Source organism: Dermochelys coriacea, chromosome 9 (assembly GCF_009764565.3).
Source record: "Dermochelys coriacea isolate rDerCor1 chromosome 9, rDerCor1.pri.v4, whole genome shotgun sequence".
NCBI classification, from domain to species: domain Eukaryota; kingdom Metazoa; phylum Chordata; order Testudines; family Dermochelyidae; genus Dermochelys; species Dermochelys coriacea.
This window is the reverse complement of record NC_050076.1, coordinates 19,718,073-19,732,554: the sequence shown is the minus strand read 5'-3', so window position 1 is coordinate 19,732,554 and position 14,482 is coordinate 19,718,073. Positions and strand designations below refer to the sequence as shown.

The 14,482-nt window shown below is 40.3% G+C and overlaps 1 protein-coding gene across 1 annotated transcript in view; it reads right to left on the bottom strand.

Annotated features, from left to right (window-relative positions):
* The window catches only part of SI (sucrase-isomaltase), a 144,635-nt gene extending 137,284 nt beyond the window's left edge, over positions 1-7,351 (bottom strand). Inside the window, exons 1-3 of the mRNA XM_038417278.2 lie at positions 7,215-7,351; positions 4,599-4,716; positions 362-435 (exon numbers count right to left, since the gene is read on the bottom strand). Of these exons, the coding sequence (XP_038273206.1) occupies positions 362-435; positions 4,599-4,716 (192 nt within the window). The 5' untranslated portion in view covers positions 7,215-7,351. The remainder of the gene's footprint in view (positions 1-361; positions 436-4,598; positions 4,717-7,214) is intronic.
* Positions 7,352-14,482: the final 7,131 nt, after the last annotated feature.

Below are 14,482 nucleotides of genomic sequence, written 5' to 3'. Positions count from 1 at the left end.
TTTCAGGTGGGGCAGCCTATCCAGGAACTGTGCCATTATAAATGTTAATATGTGAATTTCAGATAATGAAGGAAGGAATGGTTTCAGCAGAGCAAGGTTGTATTATATATTACGGGTGAGATTTTCCAAAGCACCCAGTGTGGATCTACCTTTGCCCTCACTGATATCAGTAGCAAAACTCCCAGATTTCAAAGGGAGCAGAGGTAAGCCAGCACTGAGAGCTTTGGAAAATCCCATCCTACAGCTCCCAGATTACAGGCTTGAGTTTTCCTTGTGTCCACAAGGTTGTTTTTATAGTCAAATCTCATGTTTCATTGTATATGGCCCATTTTCTAATTAACCTCATGTATGTGTTTCAGACCTTTGTTGCCACTCGATCTGGAATGCAGTCAATTCTCTCTGAGACGTTTACTGCTGGACAGTCTGGAGAAAAGTCTGTTAAAAAATTAATGGATTATTATTAATAGTGCTGAATTATAGAAATAGCTTAATTACATTTTTAAATAATTTAAATCTAAAGGCCTAATTCCCCAGTACCGTCAAACTTGTGCAGACATGTACCTCTAAGCAAAGTAGGTATAAAACACTGCCATTCTGATGTAATCATTTTGGGACCCACTTCTCTCAGGTGTATATAACTACACGAGGTGCAAGACAGCATAGAATTCTTCCTAGGTATGCCCAACTTTTTTAAATATTATGGCTGAAAATAAAGATGCAGAATGTGATAACATTTCAAAGAACTCCTGTAGCTCTTATCACACATCGCTTCATTTAAAATCACCAGGTATTAAAAATGGAGAGACTTTTGCTCCATGTTCATGATATTGTTCTGCTGCTCTTATATGTGCTTCCTACCCTGTATATGCCTTCTTCCACAGCATCCAGGGTTTGGGCATCCTCAGAGACACAAATATCCCAGGGATATGAAGATGTTCCATTAATATTTTTAGAATTAAATTTGTGAGGCTTTAGTCACTAGTGAACTTGAGAAGTCCAAGAGCCTCCATTGCCAGATGTCAGAGTAGCAGCCATGTTAAGTCCATCTTTGTGTGGAATGTTGGTGTAGAGGGCTTCTACATCCCTACTGGCTAGGATGGTGTTTTTAGGAAGATCACCAATGGATTGCGTCATCATGAATAGGTCGGAATATGAACAAGAGGCTACTAGGCAGCTCTCCAACACCACTTTCTACAAGCCATTACCCTCTGATCTCACTGAGAGTTACCAAAAGAAACTACAGCATTTGCTCAAGAAACTCCCTGAAAAAGCACAAGAACAAATCCGCACAGACACACCCTAGAACCCCGATCTGGGGTATTCTATCTGCTACCCAAGATCCATAAACCTGGAAATCCTGGACGTCCCATCATCTCAGGCATTGGCATCCTGACAGCAGGATTGTCTGGCTATGTAGACTCCCTCCTCAGGCCCTACATTACCAGCACTCCCAGCTATCTTCGAGACACCACTGACTTCCTGAGGAAACTACAATTCATTGGTGATCTTCCTAAAAAGTACATCTTCTACTATGGATGTAGAAGCCCTCTACACCAACATTCCAAACAAAGATGGACTACAAGCCATCAGGAACAGTATTCCCGATAACGTCACGGCAAACCTGATGGCTGAACTTTGTGACTTTGCCCTCATCCATAACTATTTCACATTTGGGGACAATGTATACCTTCAAATCAGCGGCAGTGCGATGGGTACCCGCATGGCCCCACAGTATGCCAACATTTTTATGGCTGACTTAGAACAACGCTTCCTCAGCTCTCATCCCCTAATGCCCCTACTCTACTTGCGCTACATTGATGACATCTTCATCTCTGGACCCATGGAAAAGAAGCCCTTCAGGAATTCCACCACGATTTCAACAATTTCCATCCCACCATCAACCTCAGCCTGGACCAGTCCACACAAGAGATCCACTTCCTGGACACTACGGTGCTGATGGTCACATAAACACCACCCTATATCGGAAACCTACTGACCGCTATTCCTACCTACATGCCTCTAGCTTTCATCCAGATCATACCACATGATCCATTGTCTACAGCCAAGCTCTACGATATAACCGCATTTGCTCCAACCCCTCAGACAAACACCTACAAGATCTCTATCATGTATTCTCACAACTACAGTATCCACCTGCTGAAGTGAAGAAACAGACAGACAGAGCCAGAAGAGTACCCAGAAGTCACCTACTACAGGACAGGCCCAACAAAGAAAATAACAGAACGCCACTAGCCATCACCTTCAGCCCCCAGCTAAAACCTCTCCAACGCATCATCAAGGATCTACAACCTATCCTAAAGGATGACCCATCTCTCTCACAGATCTTGGGAGACAGGCCAGTCCTTGCTTACAGACAGCCCCTCAACCTGAAGCAAATACTCACCAGTAACCACACATCACACAAAAGAACCACTAACCCAGGAACCTATCCTTGCAACAAAGCCCGTTGCCAACTCTGTCCACATATCTATTCAGGGGACATCATAGGGCCTAATCACATCAGCCACACTATCAGAGGCTCATTCACCTGCGCATCTATCAATGTGATATATGCCATCATGTGCCAGCAATGCCCCTCTGCCATGTACATTGGTCAAACTGGACAGTCTCTACGTAAAAGAATAAATGGACACAAATCAGATGTCAAGAATTATAACATTCAAAAACCAGTAGGAGAACACTTCAGTCTCTCCGGTCACTCAATTACAGACCTGAGAGTGGCTATCCTTCAACAAAAAAACTTCAAAAACAGACTCCAACAAGAGACTGCTGAATTGGAATTAATTTGCAAACTCGATACAATTAACTTAGGCTTGAATAGAGACTGGGAATGGATGAGTCATAACACAAAGTAAAACTATTTCCCCATGTTATTTCTCCCCCCTCACCCCACCCCCCACTGTTCCTCAGAGGTTCTTGTTAACTGCTGGAAATGGCCTACCTTGCTTGTCACCATGAAAGGTTTTCCTCCTTTCCCCTTCCTCCTGCTGGTGATGGCTCATCTTAAGTGATCACCCTCCTTACAGTAAAGGAGTACTTGTGGCACCTTAGAGACTAACAAATTTATTTGAGCATAAGCTTTCGTGAGCTACAGCTCATTCTCACGAAAGCTTATGCTCAAATAAATTTGTTAGTCTCTAAGTTGCCACAAGTACTCCTTTTCTCATTGCTAGATGGTATCATAAGGGATGTTGCATGTACCCATTGGAAGTTGTAGCCTTTTTTCAGTTTATTTAGTTAGTTAATTAGGTTCCAAACTGAGTGCTACAAATATTACTCCAACTTGAGCCTTATACAGTGGGGGTTTGTTTATTTTTTTAACTGCTAGGTCAGGTTGATATGTTCAGGTCCAAAAGCTGATACAAATAAATGCAAGTATCTGCCTCCGCGAGCAGCTGTACTCCCAATACCTGAGCACATTCACTTTGTGTTAGAATTTATCACTTCCTTTTATATACACTGCCATTTGCATGCACAAACTGTGGGCTTGATTAACCAGTCTTCACATGCAACTGAGGATCCATGCAAAATGTGGCCATGTCAAAACAGAGGCTCCTTGCACATTTGGCTCTGTATGCTAGTCTACCTCTAAACCAAATTTTCTTCTAATTTATTGATTCATTAAAAGAAAACTCTTGCCTTTTATGGTATTTTTCTTCCACACAACAGAATCTCACTGAAAAAATAAATCAGTTTGGATTTAGTTACAAATTAGGGTTTACAAGCCATTCTAAATGGTATAACTAATTAATTAAAAGTATAAAACATGGAGAGACTTACATCAAAGGACCTAACTATATTTAATCATCTGATAAGATATTAATGCATCTTATCAATACAGTTATCGAATGGGTCAAAATCTTTGAAGTCTTTCATTCCTACACAGTACATATATATATATATATATATATATATATATATATATATATATACACACACACATACATAATATATCAGCTGGAGCAATTCCATGGAGTTGTTCGCTGACATAACATATGAAGAGCTCTTAAATTTCTCTCTTTTGGACAGCTATTGGTTGTTAATCAAAATATTGAAATTCCACTTTCCTCATTAAAAAAGTAACTTAAAGAAATACACAGTGCAGGTGTTGGGAGGAGAGGAGTTGCATTTACTTTTAACTGCTTTAAATTTAATCTATCTAGTTTTTTTACTCATTATAAATATTAACATTATCTATAAAAAGGGAGAAACCACTGTGCTTCGTCAGCATCAGGGCCCCATTGTGCTAGACACTACCAATACACAGGGAGATGCAATCTATATCTCAAACAGTTTACAATCTATACACAAAAGAATTTATTTTGTGAAGGACACCATATAAACACATGGAGCGTTACATGCTCTCATGCTTGAATTTTGTCTATAAGCCTGATCCATCGTCCTCTGGAAAGACTCCTATCAACTTCAGTGGGCATTGATTAGACTAAGAGTTAATGCCATGGTTCATTTTGTTAATCAAATCTAATACATTCCCTCTTCGAGCAATTCAAATTCAGGGACTATTCCTCGCTTGACCTTTGAGTTCTACAGTAATCATGATAAATAGCAGCTGTTACCTTGGAGTCCAGGTTGCCCTGTTGCTAAAAGTGCCACCAGAATGCAGGCTACAATCACCATCAAACAAAATAGGACAATCAGGGAGATCTCTAATCCGCTGAACTTCTTCTTCCCCATCTAGTCACAGATAAACACCATTGTAAAAAATAAATACATAAAAAAAATTTCAGGAAAATATCTAGCAAATATTTGCTTTAAGAATGTAGTCCTTTGCCCAAAGAAGTTAAAATACAACCACACCTCACAAAGTGTAATATTCTGATGTTCAGATCCGATTAAACAGAGTAAGTTACTAAAGCTGGTTGGTTTCAGAGTAGCAGCCGTGTCAGTCTGTATTCGCAAAAAGAAAAGGAGTACTTGTGGCACCTTAGAGACTAACAAATTTATTTGAGCGTAAGCTTTTGTGAGCTACAGCTCACTTCATCGGATAAAGCTGGTTGGGAAGCGTATTTAAATTGTCTGTGACAAATTTCTAGGAAACAAAAAAAAATTTTATTCAAATTTTTCCATGACACTTTTCAGCTTTTCCTTGAACTTTCCAGGAACTTTTTTTTGGTTAAAGTTTTCAGCAAACAAAATGCCCCAAATTTTGGTTTTCAGTTTTGGGGGTGGGAGAAGGGATAAAGACCACCCAATATTTCCACAAAATTTGAAGTTTTCTTTTAAAAGTTGTCAGGGTGTATTTTGCCAAAAAAATTGACAAAAAATGTTGAAGAGCTCTATTATATACTTCCATGTATAGTGGAAATAATAACTATACTATGGATCAATGGTGACATAAATGGTGGTGTAAGTTAGAGATCAGTAAGTCAGGGGAAGCTGTTGCGAATTAAGCTGGTATAATTACTTAAGTGGGGTAATTCTGAGAAGGCAGAAGTGACTACTGTTATTTTAAATTGGTGTAGCACACTGAGAAGGACATAAGAGATGAGCTTGTAATATCGAAAGCAGATAATGTGGGTGGGGTTATAGGCAAAATTGCTGTAAAAAATTCATGCATTCCTTGTGTGACTCAGTTTCTACGTTCAAATTTTGCTTTACTACAGTCCACACTAGCAGAGCAAGGAATGCCCTATTCACACAGATGTATGCAATATTCAAAATGATTATCTGTAGAATTTGTATTAATATTTTGATATGCATAGCTGATCTTTTAGCATGTGATTTGCAAGGGTGAATGTACCAGTTGATCTGACAAGATATCCAGAGCAACAGCCCACTTGGTAAAGTTAGGAAAAGTACTATAATTGACAAATGGTTAGGGCAAGTCAATACTACAAAATTAATGTACAGTCACCACAGTAGTTAAACTGCTTTTGCATGTCCACACTATGCTGCTTGTATTGGTGGTGCGCATCCCCACCAGAAGCACTTGCAACAATTTACCTGTCAGTGTGGGGCATTGAGGGATGGCTTCTGAAAAGCAGCAACAGTTGATGTAAGGTCTACACTGACACTGAGTCTACTAACTACATTGACTTAAGCACTCCATCTCTCATGGAGATGCAGTTATTAAGTCAGTGTAGTGAGTGAGTTACATCAGTGGGAGCTGCATTTTAGTATAGACACTTACATTATCTAACTTTGTAAGCTGCCTTACTTCAACCTAACTCTATAGTGTAGACCAGGGCTTACTGTTGAAATATTCAGGCTGCACAGCCAACTGCTCAATCTCATGTGAATAACAACATGGTACCATGTTTAACTGTATGCCAGCAATAAAACTCATTAAAACATCTGCAACCTCCAGATCAATATACCAGCAACAGTAACTGCATTTTTCATTTGCTTAAAAGCATTTTACCTGACAAAATTGGCTTAAATACAGAGAAATAACTTTCTTTTATTTAGTTAAAATAAGAACAAAATGCAGTTTTGCCAGTGGAAATAGTGTAGTACTGCTCATTGCACTGATTTTTTAAACATTTATACAGGTGTTCCAATAATTAGCAGTACTGGGGGAAAAGCTTTTTGAGATCAGAACAGTTTGAACTTGATGCTCTTCCCCTGCAGCCTCCATGTAACTTGCACTGCCCTTCTCCCGCTCACTCAATAACCCCACAGTCATAGGAAGGAAGAAGTAATTTATTAACTCATTTACAAAGACCAGTCTCAAAACAAGGCAGCAGTCTTCAAGGGAAAGTGAAAGCTACGATAAAATTAAAATATAATCAAACAAAGATACTTTTATAAACTGCACAATACATTCATATTTACATATTTATACAAGGTTTCCCAGACATTTTCTATACCATAACATTGTTGGCTTCCCAGGGAATATTGTATTTTCAGCCTGCAATTGTTTTATTATATTGAAAATCATATTGTTCAATGCAATAAAGAAATTATAATCCAACTGTTCCTGACTGAAGTTCTCAATTAACCCTTTGCACAAATATGTCAATCAGGAACATTGCAAGGCAACATTCAGCATTTTGAGATCTACAGTATGGTTAAAGGTTTTGTCAAAGAACATAGAATGAAACATGATATTACAGCTCTGCACTTCTCAGGGACCCAGAAGTTGAAAATGAGGATTTACAGTACAAATCCTACTGTGTGATATATACGCTTGAATTTCTTGAAACTTGAAAACCAGGAATAAAAGCACATACCTCAAAATCTCTTTGTTTCACCGTCTGTGCATTGCTCTTGTTCCACTCCTCTGGCACTGAAATTCAACTTGAAAACTCCAGCTTTATATTGAGCCCCTATCAGTTTATTGCATTATTTGTTAACTAGTCTATCAGTCGAAGGTACATACATACTCTCAGGCAGATTGCAAAATCTCTTTGCACTGAAAACGGTTGCCATGGATATTGCATGTATATTGCAGCCAGAGAATGGCTAGTTAATTTACAATCATTTTCTCTGAGATATTACTCATGTCACTGTACACAGCAGAAGAGTAGCAACAACCTGATGACAACACCTATTGTCAGGTGACATGCCTGCAGTTTTTTGCTGCACCATTCAATTCATTTTCATCTAAACTTCATTTTTCTTATCTGTTATTTCTGCCTTCATCACATTATAAATCACTTAGTGTTCCATAATTGGAAAAAGCTATTTAAAAATCACACTGTAAAAGAGGGTGAGGTCATACCTTTTATTGGACCAACTTGGTGAGAGAGACAAGCTTTCCAGTTACATGGAGCTCTTCTTCATGTCTGGGGATGGTACTCAGACTCACAGCTAAATGCAAAATCAAACAGATAGTTTAGCATAAGTAGTTAGCACATATTCTAAGGAACCATTCAAGAGGAAGTGGCATGTTAACATCCTGATAGTCATAGGACCAAAAAAAAAAAAAGGGGGGGGGGGAGAGAGGCTAGTGGGTTACAGATTGTGTCTTTATTAAAAAGAAAAGGAGTACTTGTGGCACCTTAGAGACTAACAAATTTATTAGAGCATAAGCTTTCGTGAGCTACAGCTCACTTCATCGGATGCATTTGGTGGAAAAACAATAAATTTGTTAGTCTCTAAGGTGCCACAAGTACTCCTTTTCTTTTTGCGAATACAGACTAACACGGCTGCTACTCTGAAACCTGTCTTTATTAAGACCATGATTGTTAGTGTCAAGCAAAATTATTAATTTAAGTTCCCAGACTTATCTTTTGAAAGTGTTGTGCGGGTTAGCCTGCAGGCTAACCTATTTATGCGAACCTATCTGTTTAATCTTGTATTTAGCTTTATCACTCCGAGTACCTTTCCTAAGCCTGAGGAAGAGCTTTGTGTAACTCCAAAGCTTGTCTCTCACATCAACAGAAACTGGTGTAATAAAAGATAAAACCTCACCTACCTTGTCTCTCTGATAGCCTGTGGTGAACATGTCTACAACAACACTGCCATGGATATTGCATGTATATTGCAGCTAGATAAGACTAGTTAATTAATAATAATTTTCTCTGAGATATCACTCACAACACCGGTTTCAGAGTAGCAGCCGGTTTCAGAGTAGCAGCCGTGTTAGTCTGTATTCACAAAAAGAAAAAGGAGTACTTGTGGCACCTTAGAGACTAACAAATTTATTTGAGCATAAGCTTTCATGAACTACAGCTCACTTCATCGTATGCATTCAGTGGAAAATAAAGTGGGGAGATTTATATACACAGAGAACATGAAACAATGGGTGTTACCATACACACTGTAATGAAAGTGATCACTTAAGGTGAGCTATTACCAGCAGGAGAAGGGAGGGGAGGGGGAGAACCTTTTGCAGTGATAATCAAGGTGGGCTGTTTCCAGCAGTTGACAAGAATGTCTGAGGAACAGTGGGGGGTGGGGGGATAAACATGGGGAAATAGTTTTACTTTGAGTAATGACCCATCCACTCCCAGTCTCTATTCAAGCTTAAGTTAATTGTATCCAGTTTGCAAATTAATTCCAATTCAGCAGTCTCTCCTTGGAGTCTCTTTTTGAAGTTTTTTTGTTGAAGTATTGCCACTTTTAGGTCTGTAATCGAGTGACCGGAGAGACTGAAGTGTTCTCCAACTAAACCAGTTGGAGAACACTTCAATCTCTCTGGTCACTCGATTACAGACCTAAAAGTGGCAATACTTCAACAAAAAAACTTCAAAAACAGACTCCAAGGAGAGACTGCTGAATTGGAATTAATTTGCAAACTGGATACAATTAACTTGAATAGAGACTGGGAGTGGATGGGTCATTACACAAAGTAAAACTATTTCCCCATGTTTATCCCCCCACCCTCACCCCCCACTGTTCCTCAGACGTTCTTGTCAACTGCTGGAAACAGCCCACCTTGATTATCACTGCAAAAGGTTCTCCCCCCTACTCCCCCCCCCCCCCGCTCTCCTGCTGGTAATAGCTCACCTTAAGTGATCACTCTGGTTACAGTGTGTATGGTAACACACATTGTTTCATGTTCTCTCTCTATATAAATCTCCCCACTGTATTTTCCACTGAATGCATCCGATAAAGTGAGCTGTAGCTCACAAAAGCTTGTGCTCAAATAAATGTGTTAGTCTCTAAGGTGACACTAATACTCCTTTTCTTTTTACTCACATTACTGTACACAAGTAGAAGAGTAGCAACAACCTGATGACAACACCTATTGTCAGGTGACATGCCTGCAGTTTTTTGCTGCACCATTCAATTCATTTTCATCTAAACTTCATTTTTCTTATCTGTTATTTCTGCCTTCATCACATTATACATCACTTAGTGTTCTATAATTGGAAAAAGCTATTTAAAAATAACACTGTATAAGTGGGTGAGGTCATACCTTTTATTGGACCAACTTAGTGAGAGAGACAAGCTTTCCAGTTACACAAAGCTCTTCCTCATGTCTGGGAATGGTACTCAGACTCACAGCTAAATGCAAAATCAAACAAACATTTGGTTAACATAAGTAGGATTCAGAGTGGTAGCCATGTTAGTCTATATCAGCAAAAACAATGAGGAGTCCTTGTGACACCTTAGAGACTAACACATTTATTTGGGCATAAGCTTTCATAGGCTAGAACCCACTTCATCAGATGCCATGGACTGGAAAATACAGGAGCAGGTATAAATACATGAAAAGATGTGAGTTGCCTTACCAAGCGGGCGGTCAGTCTAATGAGACAATTCAATTAACAGCAGGATACCAAGGGAGGAAAAATAACTTTTGAAGTAATGAGAGTGGCCCATTTCAGACAGTTGACAAGAAAGTGTGAGTAACAGTAGGGGGAAATTAGTATTGGGGAAATTAGGGTTAGGTTTTGTAATGACCCAACCACTCCCAGTCTTTATTCAGGCCTAATCTCATGGTGTCCAGTTTGCAAATTAATTCTAGTTCTGCAGTTTCACATTGGAGTCTGTTTTTGAAGTTTTTTTGTTAAAGAATTGCCACTTTTAGGTCAGTTATTGAGTGACCAGGAAGATTGAAGTGTTCTCCTACTGGTTTTTGAATGTTATGATTCTTGATGTCAGATTTGTGTCCATTTATTCTTCTTTTGTGTCCGGTTTGGCCAATGTACATGGCAGAGGGGCATTGCTAGCACATGATGGCATATATCACATTGGTAGATGTGCAGGTGAATGAGCCCCTGATGGTGTGGCTGATGTGGTTAGGTCCTATGATGGTGTCCCTTGAATAGATATGTGGACAGAGTTGGCACCGAGATTTGTTGCAGGGTTTGGTTCCTTGGTTGATGTTTTTGTTGTGTGTATTTGCTTGTATTTTTGCTTATTATTTGTATGTATTTGCTTCAGGTTGGGGGGCTGTCTGTAAGCGACAATTGGCTTGCCCCCAGGGTCTGTGAGAGTGAGGGATCATCCTTCAGGATAGGTTGTAGATCCTTGATGATGCACTGGAGAGGTTTTAGTTGGGGACTGAAGGTGATGGCTAGTGGCGTTCTGTTACTTTCTTTGTTGGGCCTGTCTTGTAGTAGGTGATTTCTGGGTACCCTTCTGGTTCTGTAAATCTGTTTCTTCACTTCCCCAGGTGGGTATTGTAGTTTTAAGAAAGCTTGATAGAGATCCTGTAGGTGTTTGTCTCTGTCTGAAGTATCTGAGCAAATGCGGTTGAATCTTAGAGCTTGGCTATAGACAATGGTTCGTGTGATGAGATCTGGATGAAAGTGGGAGGCATGTAAGTAAGTATAGCGATCAGTAGGTTTCTGGTATAGGGTGGTGTTTATGTGACCATCGCTTATTAGCACTGTAGTGTCTAGGAAGTGGACCTCTTGTGTGGAGTGGTCCACGCTGAGGTTGATGGTGGGGTGGAAATTGTTGAAATCTTGGTGGAATTCTTCAAAGGCCTCCTTCCCATGGGTCCAGATGATGATGTCATCAATGTAGCACAAGTAGAGTAGGGGCATAAGGGGACGAGAGCTGAGGAAGCGTTGTTCTAAGTCAGCCATAAAAATGTTGGCATGGTGTGGGGCCATGCATGAACCCATAGCAGTCCCGCTGACTTGAAGGTATAAATTGTCTCCAAATCTGTAACAGTTGTGGGTGAGGACAAAGTCACAAAGTTCAGCCACCAGGTTTGCCCTGATGGTATTGGGGATGCTATTCCTGATGCCTTGTAGTCCATCTTTGTGTGGAATGTTCGTGTAGAGGGTTTCTACATCCATTGTGGTTAGGATGCTGTTTTCTGGAAGATCACCAAAGGATTGTAGTTTCCTCAGGAAGTCATTGGTGTCATAAGTAATTAGCACATATTCTAAGGAACCATGCAAGAGGAAGTGCCATGTTAACACCCTAATAGTCATAGGACAAAAAAGTGGGGGGAGGTTAGTGGGTTACAGATTGTGTCTTTATTAAGACCATGACTTTTAATGTCAAGCAAAATTATGAATTTAAGTTCCCAGGCTCATCTTTTGAAAGTGTTGTGTGGGTTAGCCTGCAGGCTCACCTATTTATGCAAATTTATCCATTTGATCTTGTATTTAGCTGTATCATTCTGACATAAGCACCAACTCCGTGGGTGCTTCGGGGCTGGAGCACCCACAGGGAAAAATTGGTGGGTGCTCTGCACCCAACGGCAGCTCCCCACCCCGCCTCCCCAGCTCAGCTCTGCCTCCTCCCCTGAGCACGCCTTCCCTGCTTCTCTCAGCACTTGCTGCTGTGAAACAGCTGTGGTAGGGAGGGGAGAGGAGCGGGAATGTGGCGCACTCAGGGGAGGAGGTGGGGAAGAGGCAGGGCTGGGGTGGGAATTTGGGGAAGGAGTCCAAGAGGGGCAGGGAGGGGACGGAGTTGGGATGGGGACTTTGAGGAAGGGGTTGGAAATGGAGGCAGGGCAGGGGCAGGGCCGGGGGTGGGGGAAACAAGCACCCATGGACGCCAGGAGAAGTTGGCGACTATGCACTCTGAGTACCTTTCCCAGGCCTGAGGAAGAGCTTTGTGTAAATCCAAAGCTTGTCTCTCACACCAACAGAAGCTGGTGTAATAAAAGATAGGACCTCACCTACCTTGTCTCTCTGATAGTCTGCAGTCAACATGGCTACAATAACACTGCATACAACACTGTAAAGCTAATAAGATTTTGACCATTAAAACTTTTTCAGGAATCATCTGTAAATTAATTATTGACATTACTATTAATATTATAGCAGAAATAAGACACAATATATATCCGAAGAGTGAGAAAAAGATGAAAGCTTACAGGGGGGAAATGCACTAAAATGTTTGTAGGGGATGCAGTTTTACCTGTTTTTCTTACTGAGAAGACATGTGAAGGGTTTTTGTTTCCCCCCCTCTACAGAAGCCTCACTTTGAAATCAAATTTAAATTATAGAACAGGAGTTTGTCTATTCTGTTAAATATTTTACAGTGCATACTGAATGCAGCGCACATTGCAAATTAAAAGCTGTTATTTAATGAGTCTATTTAACATTCCACCTCCTAGTGGCAACCACTGAAAAGTGAAGCATTCCCACAGAGCCCGAATGGAACGTTTCTCTTTTTCACTAGTCAGCACTTAAAGAGAAAAGAATCAATCATACAGGTACAGCATTGTGGTCCTCCAGTAGCCATCCATCTCAATCTAAAAGTGTCAGCACTCACATGGATTCACTGCTTTTGAAATGCAGCCTTTTTTTAATCCGTTCAACTGTCTTGCCTTCTTTCTCTCTGTGTGTACTATTGTAACACACTTCCTGTGTATTAGTTGTATAAGCTCAGTGAAGGTGGTTCTAATATGCGCCTATCAACCTATCAGAAGATGGACTTTTCAAAGTAGTTTTGTTTGGGTTAGTAAAAATGTAACCTTTTGCTCTGCTTTAAGGCATAACAGTTTCTCTATATCTCTTTGGGTGGATAACAATTTTAGCTGAACGTGGGTTGATCCTGCAAGATTCTGAGAACTCTTCTGCCAAAGCACAGAAGCATGTTCTTAACTTTAAGCATGTCAGTGGCCCCACTGCAGTCAATTTAAGCCTATGACTAAGTGCTTTCCTGACTTGGAACAGAGTGCTAGTACCTTGCAGGGATCAATTTCCTGGAGAACATTTTCCAAGCCATTTGAGGGCATGAGCAACACAGCAGGAACTGAAAAAGAGGACATGAAATAGGGCTAACCAATCAGAATCCCCAGCAGAGTATTTTTCCATAAAGCTACTGAGGATAACAGCAGCCAGCATTTCAGGTTGAGATGCACTGTTGAACTGCAGGAATGGAAAGATTACAGATAGAGATAGACTGAGACAGTAAAAAACCCTGAAAAAAGAACGAGGAGTACTTGTGGCACCTTAGAGGCTAACAAATTTATTTGAGCATAAGCTTTCATGAGCTACAGCTCACTTCACCGGATGCATGCATGCATGAAAGCTTATGCTCAAATAAATTTGTTAGTCTCTAAGGTGCCACAAGTACTCCTTTTCTTTTTGCGGATACAGACTAACACGGCTGCTACTCTGAAACCTCAAAAACCCTAAGAAATCAATGAAGCTGAGAACTGGAACTCTGCTGTGCCCTAATTTGGTTTTAGGGAATTAAGAGTTGATCATTCAGTGACTGGAACTGTTGGAACTTTGTGAGTATATCTAGAGTAGGAAAATAGGCTGTGTTTTAAAATGTATTAGCTAGCGTGCTTTAACTAATACATTTTTAAAAACTAGTGTAGACAGCTTTAACACCTTTAAAAACCTGTCAGCTGGCTACAGTCCACCCTAGAGCTGCAGGATTCAGAGTAGCAGCCGTGTTAGTCTGTATTCGCAAAAAGAAAAGGAGTACTTGTGGCATCTTAGAGACTAACATTCAAGTACCTCCAACAGTGACTTATTGGTGTGGCAAAACTTTTGGATGAAGATGAATGGCTACAGGAGTGCCACTTTGATCAATAATGTGGTACATATGACTGATACTCTTTAATGTACATTGTGCCTGCAGCCTGCCAACTAGGGCCAACTTACGCACTGTAACAATGGCTGTA